At 44.2% G+C, this 12,238-nt stretch overlaps 1 protein-coding gene across 1 annotated transcript in view; it reads right to left on the reverse strand.

The window, feature by feature from the left end:
- Positions 1 to 12,238, reverse strand: part of LOC309855509 (ubiquitin carboxyl-terminal hydrolase 17-like protein 17) — a gene marked incomplete at both ends in the record, with an annotated part of 50,683 nt that overhangs the window by 36,940 nt on the left and 1,505 nt on the right. The window contains one exon of the mRNA XM_082715868.1: positions 9,863 to 11,201. Coding sequence (XP_082571994.1) covers positions 9,863 to 11,201 — 1,339 coding nt within the window. The remainder of the gene's footprint in view (positions 1 to 9,862; positions 11,202 to 12,238) is intronic.

Genomic DNA, 12,238 nt, shown 5'->3' on the forward strand with positions numbered 1-12,238 from the left:
AATGGATTTTGAATGGACCTTTAAAGGCCATGGTTCAGTCCCAGCCTGGCAACTTTCAGTCTTACCAGAGCTTCCTCCAGCCTCCTCCTGGCCACACCCAGTCTCATGGGACCCCTGCCACTGCCCCACCTGTATGCTCTTCTTCATCCTTACCCTGCCCCACCCAGACTCCCATGCCTTCCATTTCCTCTCATGCTCCAACTGGCCTCAACTCATATCTAGTAGCACCAGCCACTGCCCCAATGAACACACAAGAATCCATGCTATGGCAATACAACATGGGGTACACAGAGTTGAAAATGGGAAAGAACCTATGCTTTCCTCTCAAAATCTGTATTTCGCATTTGACGCACCAGGAAGCCATTTTCAACTACAAAGTCATTTTACAAAGCCTACTTTCTCCTCTACTAGATTGGAAGCTGCCCATCTGGGTTTCTGTAATCTCTTCTTGAGAGACACAGCGAGAGAGGGAACACAAGCAGAGAGAGAGGGAGAAGAAGACAGCCTGATGCAAGGCTCGATCCCAGAGCCCTGGGATCATGACCTGAGCCGAGGGCAGAGGCTTAACAACTGAGCCCCCAGGCACCCCTGTAACCTCTTTTTTAATATTCTCTTCTCAGAGTCCCTTTCTTAACTATCTTCTAATCCATTGGAAATGAGGATCTTTCCACATCTTGGGAACAAGTTCCTTCTTTAGGCTTTCAGTGCCCACAGCCAAATGGAACAGGATTTTGTCCCAGCACTTCCACGATCCCGCACCCCTCAGACTGTGGGGCAAATTTCCCTTAGAATTACAACCTCAGGGAATCACGAGGACTGCTTTTGACCAGTCTCTCCTCTCAGAAAATGCTTTCCAATGAAAGTGCGCTTAACCCAATGAAGTAAGCTACATCCCTCCATAATTTCCTCCCTGTCTCATTTCTCTGACAGCTGAACTGAGGACCCAGTTGTCCCAAAACCCACCTGAAATGCAGCGGTGCTCCTCCTGTCTCCCAGTAGAGGCTTAAAAGGTTGCAGAGGGACTCTGCTGGAGGAGCCTCTGTGTCCAGCGTGCCCGAGGAATGGTCAGAAATGGCCACTTCCCTCCCCTCCCTGACTTTTCTACTGGCCCAACATCACGTGACCTTTCAGGCACTTGACACCCACCAATCCAATCCTCTTTCCTGTCAGTAGGCGGGACCCAGTGAAGTATCCCTTCTTGTCCAGCATTTTCATGCATTATAGTCCATATGTATGTGTGGATATGCTTTTCAGAATACATACATTTTGTACAAATAACAAAGCTTTGAATGTCTGCCTGTTTCTTTTTTTCTCTCTTAGGGCCGATTTAATATTACAACCTGTTTAACTATTAGGGCCTGCTTAGCCAGAGCGACTCCATATTGCCTAGGTAGCCATATTGTTGTTTACATCCACGGACTTCATTCGGGGAATAAACAGCCCAGCAGTTCCTGATATGGGTTCCGTATTGATTCTGGCAATCGATTCTGGGAATAAACCCCTAACAATAGAAGCCACATACCTTGAGGTCTGCGGTTATGCCCTCTACAACTAGCTTGTAAGATCAGGGCGGGGTCGCTCTCTTCCGAGGCAGCCCTGACCAGTCAATCTGATTTCTGATGCCAGGTGTAAAAATAAAGCTTTGCTTAACCTTCGCTTTGTATCAGTCTCATTCCTTTGATCAGGGACCCCATCTTTTTCTATTCTTTTCTTTTCTTTTCTTTTTTATAGAGCCAGAGAGAGAGAGAAAAAGAGAGAGAGAGAAAGAATGAAAGCACGGGTTGGGGGAGGAGGGACAGAGGCAGAGAGAAAATCTTAGATAGGCTCCAGGTCCAGTGCAGCTCCAGATCAGGGCCTGATCATGTCCTGAGCTGAAATCAAGAGTCCAGTACCCATGGATACCTATTCCTCTCCTCAGCTAGAATTTCCTGTTCGGATCCTATGAGGCATCTTTTCTCCTGGCATCAAGTACATTAACGCTGTTGTGGACCCATCAGTGTCCTCCATGTCCAAGCGCCTCACTTTCCCAACTGAAACTCTGGATCCAGGACATATTTCCAGGGTCCCTTCACTGTACCTGTTGCCCTCCCAGTTCTCCTTTCTGTCCTTGGGATTTTGCCTGTGCTTGGATATTCAGAGCAATGCCATCCTTTGCTCCATGTCTTTCTGGAACTGGCTTCTTTGGACTTTTGTGTTGGGACCTAATTCGTGGGTGCTGACCAGTCCCCATGTGGACCCGTGTAGCTCTAAGTCTTTTTATCTCCTCCTTTTTGATTCTTTTTTTAATTTTTAAATTTTTTTTTATAAATATATAGTGTATTATTAGCCCCAGGGGTACAGGTCTGTGAATCGCCAGGTTTACACACTTCACAGCACTCACCATAGCACATACCCTCCCCAATGTCCATAACCCCACCACCCTCTCCCGACCCCCCTCCCCCCAGGAACCCTCAGTTTGTTTTGTGAGATTAAAAGTCTCTCATGGTTTGCTTCCCTCCCAATCCCATCTCGTTTCATTTATTCTCTTCCTACCCTCCAAACCCCCCACATAGCATCTCCACTTCCTCATATCAGGGAGATCATATGATAGTTGTCTTTCTCCGATTGACTTATTTCGCTAAGCACAATACCCTGTAGTTCCAACCATATCGTCGCAAATGGCAAGATGTTATTTCTATTGATGACTGCATAGTATTCCATTGTATAAATATACCACCTCTTCTTTCTCCATTCATCTGTTGATGGACATCTAGGTTCTTTCCATAGTTTGGCTATTGTGGACATTGCTGCTATAAACATTTGGGTGCATGTGCCCCTTCGGATCACTGTGTTTGTATCTTTAGGGTAAATACCCAGTAGTGCAATTGCTGGGTCATAGGGTAGCTCTATTTTCAACTTTTTGAGGAATCTCCATGCTGTTTTCCTGAGTGGTTGCACCAGCTCGCATTCCCACCAACAGTGTAGGAGGGTTCCCCTTTCTCCGAACCCTCACCAGCATCTGTCATTTCCTGACTGGTTAAAATTAGCCATTCTGAGTGGTGTGATTTGGTATCTCATCGTGGTTTCAAGTTGTACTTCCCTGATGCCGAGTGATGTGGAGCACTTTTTCATGTGTCTGTTGGCCACCTGGATGGCTTCTTTGCAGAAATGTCTATTCATGTCCTCCCCATTTCTTTTTTTTTTGTTTAAGATTTTATTTACTTATTTGACAGACAAGTAGGCAGAGAGGCAGGCAGAGGCAGAGAGAGGAGAAAGCAGGCTCCCCTCTGAGCAGAGATCCCGATGCAGGGCTGGATCCCAGGACCCTGGGATCATGACCTGAGCTGAAGGCAGAGGCTTTAACTCACTGAGCCACCCAGGTGCCCTCTCTACCCATTTCTTGATTGGATTATTTGTTCTTTGGGTGTTGAGTTTGCTAAGTTCTTTATAGATTTTGGACACTAGTCCTTTATCTCATATGTCGTTTGCAAATATCTTCTCCCATTCTGTCAGTTGTCTTTTGATTTTGTTCACTGTTTCCTTTGCTGTGCAAAAGCTTTTGATCTTGATGAAATCCCAATAGTTTATTTTTGCCCTTGCTTCCCTTGCCTTTGGTGATGTTCCTAGGAAGATGGTGCTGGTGAATAATCCTTTTAATGGACTGTTGGATCCTATTGGCTAGTATTTTGGTGAGAATTTCACATCTGTGTTCATCAGGGATATTGGTTTGTAATTCTCTTTTTTGATGGGATCCTTGTCTTGTTTGGGGATCAAAGTGATGCTGGCCTCATAAAATGAGTTTGGAAGTCTTCCTTCCATTCCTATTTTTTGGAACAGTTTCAGGAGAATAGGAATTAATTCTTCTTTAAATGTTTGGTAGAATTTCCCTGGGAAAATTTGGGCCTGGGCTTTTGTTTGTTTGGAGATTACTGAGGAGATTATTTTAATCTCCTTACTGGTCATGGGCCTGTTCAGATTTTGTATTTCTTCCTGGTTCATGTGTGGTAGTTTCTATGTCTCTAGGAATGCATCCATTTCTTCCAGATTGTCAACTTTGTTGGCGTAGAGTTGCTCATAATATGTTCTTAGAATTGTTTGTATTTTTTTGGTGTTGGTTGTGATCTCTCCCCTTTCATTCATGATTTTATTTATTTGGGTTTTTTTCTCTTTTCTTCTTGATTAGTCTCCTTCAAACCTCCACCTGGCCTCACCCATTCTCATGGGGGCCTTGCCATAGCCCCAGCCCATGACCATCAGCATGATCCCAGCCCCACCCATATTCCCATCCTATCCCAATTCTCTTATTCCCCACCTGGCCTCAAACAACACCTTGGCCCTTTGTTCTATTTGGCCACAGTGGCACCAGTGCCTCAGGGCCACACTCCAATTATAATAAACTATATACTAGCATGGGGCTTGGCAGAGGATAACATAACTTTCACTCTCTTTATAATTAAAATTTGCATATACTAATTTTGGACCTTTTAAAATTATTAATATTTCCATTGATTTTTCATCTTTTAAGGTATAATTTGTGAAGATTTCTCAGTGCATGTGCGGGCACACACACACAGAGGTGCTTTAGGCGATGTAAGGTGATGGATGTGTTCATGCATTTGAGTGTGGTGATCACTTCCCAACGTATACATCTATCAAATTATCACATTGGATACATTTGATTTATCAGTTATAATCTCAGCAAAGCTGGAAACCTATTTCCTTTAATTTTGCAAAAATGTTAAATAAAGGTATAAGGGGGAAACGCATTCTTGCATTACAGATACATGATGTTCGTGATGTAGTCTTAAATCCACTGCTGTTTTATTTTAATTGAATATTTAATGATTTGGTCCATGAATCCCTAAGGATGGTTGGGCTGTACATTGTTCTTCCCCCACTCCTTCAAGTGCATTTCAGACTCTCCTCCCTCTTTTCTCAAAGGGTCTTCATGTGAGTCAAGTGTTCTCACTGGGTCCTGTTTCACAATTCTGGGAATAATATCATCTATACTGATATTGAAAAGTCGGATGTACTGATATTGAAAAGTCGGATGTACTGGCTAACTGAACATAATTAAAAAAAAAAAAAGAAAACATCCCTCAGCAAGAGAATAGCCCATAATTCATAACTGTCCATATTGTCAGATGTATGTTTTGTATAAAGACTATTTTCTAACTTTTATTTTGTAGTCGTTTTGGATTTAACCCACCGAGCCACCCAGACGTCTGGTGTAGTCGTTTTGCATTTAGAGTTCCAAACCTGTCACTCAGTTTTCTCCAGTGTTAACATCTTACGTAACTAGATTATACTTATCAAAACTTTGAAATTAACATGCATATAATAAAATTAAACTTAAACAGAAGAAAGAAAACAAGAAAGGAGAGAAAAGGAAAGAAAAGAAAGGAAAATAAAAGAAAAATAAAGTAAGGAAAAGAGAAATGAAAAGAGAATGAAGTTGCTTCTTCTAACTTACTAAAAGACTGTAGGGGAGGGTAGGTGAACCATGAGAGACTATGGACTCTGAAAAATAATCTGAGGGTTTTGAAGGGGCAGGGGGTAAGAGGTTGGGGTACCAGGTGGTGGGTATTATCGAGGGCACAGATTGCATGGAGCACAGGGGGTGGGGCAAAAATAATGAATATTGTTGTGCTGAAAATAAATAAAAAATAAATAAATTTTAAAAATAAGACTGTATTTAAACCTTCTGATTGCCCCCATCTGGTGATAGCTTGATAATGCGATTTATTTAACCTTACTGCCACTGGGTTGGGTTTCTTTGCAAATTAAAATGAGCAGTTATAATCATTTTACTGTTGAATTAAAGTTTCTATGCTCCATGCCTTTTAATGTGGTTGATTACCATGAAGCTGGGATATATCTTAGCAGCACTGAGGTATATGCCATGTGTGGTATCTTTTCTTACAGCACGTAGCATGGGGATAAGATGAACCTCACAGGATGAAAGCTGTCCTAGAAGCTGTTTCCACAACTCTTCTGCCTGGGTTCCAAACTGCCATGAGATACACTTGCCCTGGACTGTTCCCTCTGAAGAGTACTGACCTTGTTCTCACCTGTCGGACAAAACACAAGCCAGGGAAGGGAAGTCGGGGAATCCCTCAGCCTATGTTCACGGACTGTGGCAAGGATGTATGCTCATTGTAAAGCTCACCACAAATCTGATCGCAGGATCTGACCACAGATCTGATCACAGGTGCATCACAGGATAAACCTCCAGGTGCCACCATGGGATCTTGCCTTGGTGCTGGCCCCAGCCCCGAGGTTCAAGCCAAGTACCCTATTGCGAAATCAATGCCAAGCTCACATCCTGCCATATATAATAGAGCCCGGAATCCTAATTCTGTATCCTGTCACCAGAAATGAGGTCTGCATAGAACTCCATCCTGGGTTGGCTTAGTCAGACTCCCAGGAAAACCCTCAGGGCTCTGTTCTGGGAGGTTACACAAAGTCTTCAGTCTGTCCTCATGACAAACAGACCAAGTGCCCAGAGGATCCCTGGTCAGAGACTGGGCATTGACCTCCACCCACCCCACCAGAGAATTCATCTGCTGACTGTCCAGGCCTTTAAATCATTTTTAAAAAATCTTTAAAATCTTAAAAAAAAAAAAAGACAAATGGTTTTCCAGAATGTTTTCCTACTCCATCAATTTTGTAGCCAATAATATATATTTCATTTACATTTAAAGAAAAGGAAAAGAGGTTAATTTCTTTTTTTTTAATATGATATCCAGGATCTATAAAGAACTCCTGAAACTCAACACACACAGAACAGACAATCATATAAAAACATGGGCAGAAGATATGATCAGACACTTCTCCAATGAAGACATACAAATGGCTATCAGACACAAGAAAAAATATTCATCATCACTAGCCATCAGGGAGATTCAAATTAAAACCACATTGAGATTCCACCTTACCCCAGTTAGAATGGCCAAAATTAGCAAGACAGGAAACAACATGTGTTGAAGAGGATGTGGAGAAAGGGGAACCCTCTTCCACTATTGGTGGGAATGCAAGTTGGTGCAGCCACTTTGGAAAACAGTGTGGAGATTCCTCAAGAAATTAAAAATAGAGCATCCCTATGAGCCTGCCATTGCACTCCTGGGTATTTACCCCAAAGATACAGATGTCGTGAAAAGAAGGGCCATCTGTACCCCAATGCTTATAGCAGCAATGGCCACGATCATCAAACTGTGGAAAGAACTAAGATGCCCTTCAACGGACGAATGGATAAGGAAGATGTGGTCCATATACACTATGGAGTATGATGCCTCCATCAGAAAGGATGAATACCCAACTTTTGTAGCAACATGGATGGGACTGGAAGAGATGATGCTGAGTGAAATAAGTCAAGCAGAGAGAATCAGTTATCATATGGTTTCACTTATTTGTGGAGCATAACAAATAGCATGGAGGACGTAGGGAGATGGAGAGGAGAAGGGAGTTGAGGGAAATTGGGAGGGAAGGTGAACCATGAGAGACTATGCTGTACTCATCAGATTTCAGGTGTTGGCCAGCTTCTAGGACAGCTTTCATCCTGTGAGGTTCATCTTATCCCCATGCTAGGTGCTGTAAGAGAAGACACCACACACGTGGTAAGATACACCTTAGTGCTGCTAAGATATATCCCAGCTTCATGGTAATCAACCACATTAAAAGGCATGGAGCATAGAAACTTTAATTCAACAGTAAAATGATTATAACTGCTCATTTTAATGTGCAAAGAAACCCAACCCAGTGGTAGTAAGGTTAAATAAATCGCATTATCAAGCTATCACCAGATGGGGGCAATCAGAACGTTTAAATACAGTCTTTTTTTTTTAAATTTATTTTTATTTATATTCAGCATAACAATATTCATTATTTTTGCCCCACACCCAGTGCTCCATGCAATCTGTGCCCTCGATAATACCCACCACCTGGTACCCCAACCTCTTACCCCCTGCCCCTACAAAACCCTCAGATTATTTTTCAGAGTCCATAGTCTCTCATGGTTCACCTACCCTCCCCTACAGTCTTTTAGTTAAGTTAGAAGAAGCTACTTCATTCTCTTTTCTGGGAGTGGACAGAGCTAATGCTGTCCTCAGATATTTTTATGGTTAGTGTGTGAGATGCACACTTTGTGAAAGGCATCTTTGTGAAATAATAGATATTGATGCATGATGGCATTTCCCTTTTGGAGTCATCTAAGTAAATCACTTCCATGTGGTCCTTCTAGCATCTTTTGGCTCAGACTCCAGTGATCATACACAAGCAAAGAACTGAAGGAAAAGTGGTTCCTGAAGGGTACACATAAAGGCAGGAAGCTCATGGACAGAATGGAATTTTAAGAAATTCCTCACACCATAAGGGCACAGGAGTGAAGACACTCAGGCTAAGAAAGAGGAGAGAAAGAGCAGTGGATGAGGAAAAGACTCACCCTCAGAGAGGAACCAGATTCTGCTAGTTCCTTCCAATGTTGCTGCTCTCTCACTTGGAGTGTCCCAGATCGTGTCCAGATGACAGCCTCGCTGTGCTGTTCTTCTTGACGGCATAAAAGTAAAGAAAACCAACCAAAAACATGTTGATCTCAGGGTTGTGGGGTGGGGCCCTGTGTTTGACCCTCACTCACCATGGGGTCTGCTTGAGATCCTCTCCCTGTTCCCCTGTCCTTCTCCCCCACTCCCATGTGTGCGCTCTCTCTCTCAAATACATAAATAAGTCTTAAAACTTGTTCACTGAAAGACACCAGTGTTCCCACATCTACATGGATTACAATTCTTGGAGCCCAGTGTTATTGTGTTTTAGGTTGTGTGGAGTATTCAAGTCCTATGGACTTTGTTTGTGTCATACGAGTTCATCCTCCAACTCCAGGTCAGGAGATTGTCACATAAGGTGATCGTAGCAAAGTATTCTGGACCAGGATGCTAAGCAATTCCCCATGGGAGAAGGGTCCTTGCCAGCCATCTTTCCTGTCTCAATCTGATGGGAACCTAATTTAATCAACATGATCCAATCAAGCTGGATGCAGTTATCTCCTGAAAAATAAGCGTTTAATTGCCTTTTACCATTTCCAACCAACCACCAAATGTTCATGTACATATGTGTTGACTTTTCACAGTATGTATTTTGCGCATCTAAAGTCTCTGCACGTTAATCAATTATTGTTTTCATTCTGCTCATTACCTTGCAACAACAATAACTTCCTGAAGTCTGTCTGCTGCCATGTGTAGCTGTAGTCATCCATTTCACGGTCATTTGTCATTTCTTTGTGCAGATGTACTAGGGTTGCGTGTTGCATTTCATATATTTCCACACACATATGTACCTAGCCTCCACCCATGCAAATGTGTGGGCATACATTCTCTCAATATAAAAAGAAAATAAGCAATGGGATGATGGGGCCATGACAGACAAGCATGGTCACACCAAGTCCAGGCTCTCGGCACTTTTTCCACCATCATCCGTGACTGCTCACACTTCAGTCTTCGAGGTGCTCCCATGTCTCCCCAAGGCTGATGGAGCAGAGGGTTCAACCAGACACAGTAATAAACCCAAACCTCTCCAATGATATCCTCATAACAAGCTAGGTTTAAGGCTCAGTATCCTCCCGTTCAAGCTGAATGCCATATCCCATGAATACACCCAGATATGGTCTCTCCACATGTGCAGAACACACACACCTACACCACACAGCATACTTTCTGTACAGGAATAGTTCAAGGTAGGTGACTGAGTAAATGAGTGTGTGTAAGTGTGTGTGGGGGGGAAGGGGCCATGTGTTTCCAAGTTAGTATTGAGACTTCTGGACTTCTTCCCTACACCTCCGCCCCTTCCTGCTCTTCTTCTTAGAAGCCCTAGCTCTCCCTGCCAGACAAGGGACTTTGCCCATGTCCCCTGCCCCCTGATGAGCGATGTTCTTAGCTAAAGTATAGAGTGGGTTGATGTTTTGTTCAGGATCATTCTTTATCATCTCGTATTTGGACTGGTGAATTATGACTGCGTGCTCGGGAAGAGCAAATTCTACTTTCCTGACATTGAATTCAGCCTTAGGTCGGCTGCGCTCTTGGAGGACTCTCCACTGGTCTAATGTGATTTGTGGCACTGGTGTCTCTTCCACATGATCCTCTAATTCAGGAGCTTTGATGCTGGAGTCTGCTTCCGGCTCCCTTTGGAACCCAACCAAGCCTGTGGGGTCAGCCTCAGGGGACGTGGCTCCCTCCCCTAGTGACTCCCTCACAAGTTCTCTTTCCAGGTCAGTCTTCCGGATGTAAAAGAGGACATAGGCATGTTGGCTCAGTGCACAAGTCACATCACAGGCGGTGACCTTAGCATCGTCCATTTTATACCACTGGCCATTTCCAGTTTTTATGAAACAGAAGTAATGTCCACTGTGACAACTCCACCCAGCATGAACCAGCACGGCATAGAGGACGTAAACCAGCGGTCCTGCCCTCTGCTCACACAGGTAGGGTTGCAAGTCAAGGCACTCAGGATACGGTACTTCCTTAGCCATTTTGGTGCCTGTGAAATGTGAGAATCGTTTCAACACCAGGATAAGGACCTTCGAGGGAGTGTGCAAAGCCAATGTCTTGGAAGCAGGCACCTTCCCTAGACAAGTACTGCAATGATAGGCATTTTCACCCTCCAACTTTTCGGGTTTCACCAACTGCTCCAAAGCTTGGCTCACAGTCTGAGTGGCCACAATGTCCAGGCTAATGTCCAGGTAAGGGTCCAAAGTGCTTGAGATGCCTTGGCAGTGAAGACACTGGATTTGAGACCTCCAGTACCCCCCAAAGATTTGACGGATGAGGGTGGTGTCCTCAGAGTGACGGTCTGAAGACTTGTCCTCAGGCAAGCATGCTTGCTGCATTGCACCCAGAGTGAACATCAGAAATTCATGGGCGTCTTCCTGCTTGTGTGTGTGGAAGGCAGCGAACAGTGCTGGCAGGGGACGGATCACATCTCCAGGATGGCCAAGGGCCCGCGTCACATGAGTCTGCAGAGCACACAGCATGCAGAATGTCCGCTTCCCACAGGTTTTCTTGTGCTGCTGGGACAACACAGAGCTGGCAAGGGGCGGTGTGTATGTGAGACACTGCAGGACCGCGTTCACATAGCAGGTGTTCCCCAGGTTCTGAAGCCCAGCCCCGACCACAGAAGGTCCCTTCCAACTGACGAGTTTCTTTGTGGGAGCCAAACCATTAGTCAGGTAGCAGAGTCTGTGAGATGATGGTGATGGCTTCTCAGGCAGAAGGGGTCCCCCCTGGACTTCAGCACCACCTACATTTGACCGGCACGATTTGAGTTTTGGAAAGAACTTGAACTGAGAGTCTTCTTGGCGGTGGAGAGCAGCAGCTTCCATGTCCCCAGAAACAGTGTTCACGAGATTCCCCCGTGTGGAGCCTCTGGTGCAGAAGGATGCTTCTCTCACTGAGCCACTCTCCCAATGACAAGTATGGCCCTCTTCTCAGCTTTTTAAGTCTCTCTCCACCCACATGATTAGATTAGGCACAAGATTATCCAATCACTTGGCTGGAATAAGGGATTTAGGGTGTGGTCACTCTCCTTAGGCAGAGAGAAATGCATCAGGCCAGCCCACCTCTTTCCCCTCCCTCCCCCAAAGGACAGACACGCGTTTCAGCCCTTTCTCTACCTCCCTACCTTCCATCACAGCCTTCTGGGCAGATTTTCTTGAGAGTTTCCAAGTTCAGAGGAAACCCTTTATGAATACATACTTCGCTTTCCCAGTAATATCAAGTGGGCTGAGAAGTGTGAGACATTAGTTTTCTAAGATAGGGAGCATCATTTTCCCAAAGGAGCTCAGGGATTGCACAGGAAGACAGTCCTCCCCACCAGCCAGAATATATGTAGAATCATCCTGTTTTTAGAATGTTTACTGGTAGATGTTTTGCCTCTAAATTCCATCACACTCTCTAATATGATTCACGCATTCAGGGATCATGGAGACCTTTATAAATGTGTTAGTCTGTCTAGAGGTGGCCCAGAAAGTGTAATGATAGATCCTGTGGCTGGCTTCATGCTTCTTTGGAAAACGCGCTTTTTTTTCCCCCTTAAGCTCCATCCCTATATGAGTACCTATCAAATATCCAGTGCTCATTTTACGAACTATTATGCTTTACCTCTGGGAATTACATAAGGGATAAAGCCACAGGAAAATCAATAAATATAGCTCAGCCTGAAGGAATCTTGGTATTCAACCTTCTCTCTCTGGATTTACATAAGCATTCACACAGAT

This window comes from Mustela nivalis, assembly GCF_964662115.1.
Source record: "Mustela nivalis genome assembly, chromosome: 20".
In the NCBI taxonomy this organism is placed as follows: domain Eukaryota; kingdom Metazoa; phylum Chordata; class Mammalia; order Carnivora; family Mustelidae; genus Mustela; species Mustela nivalis.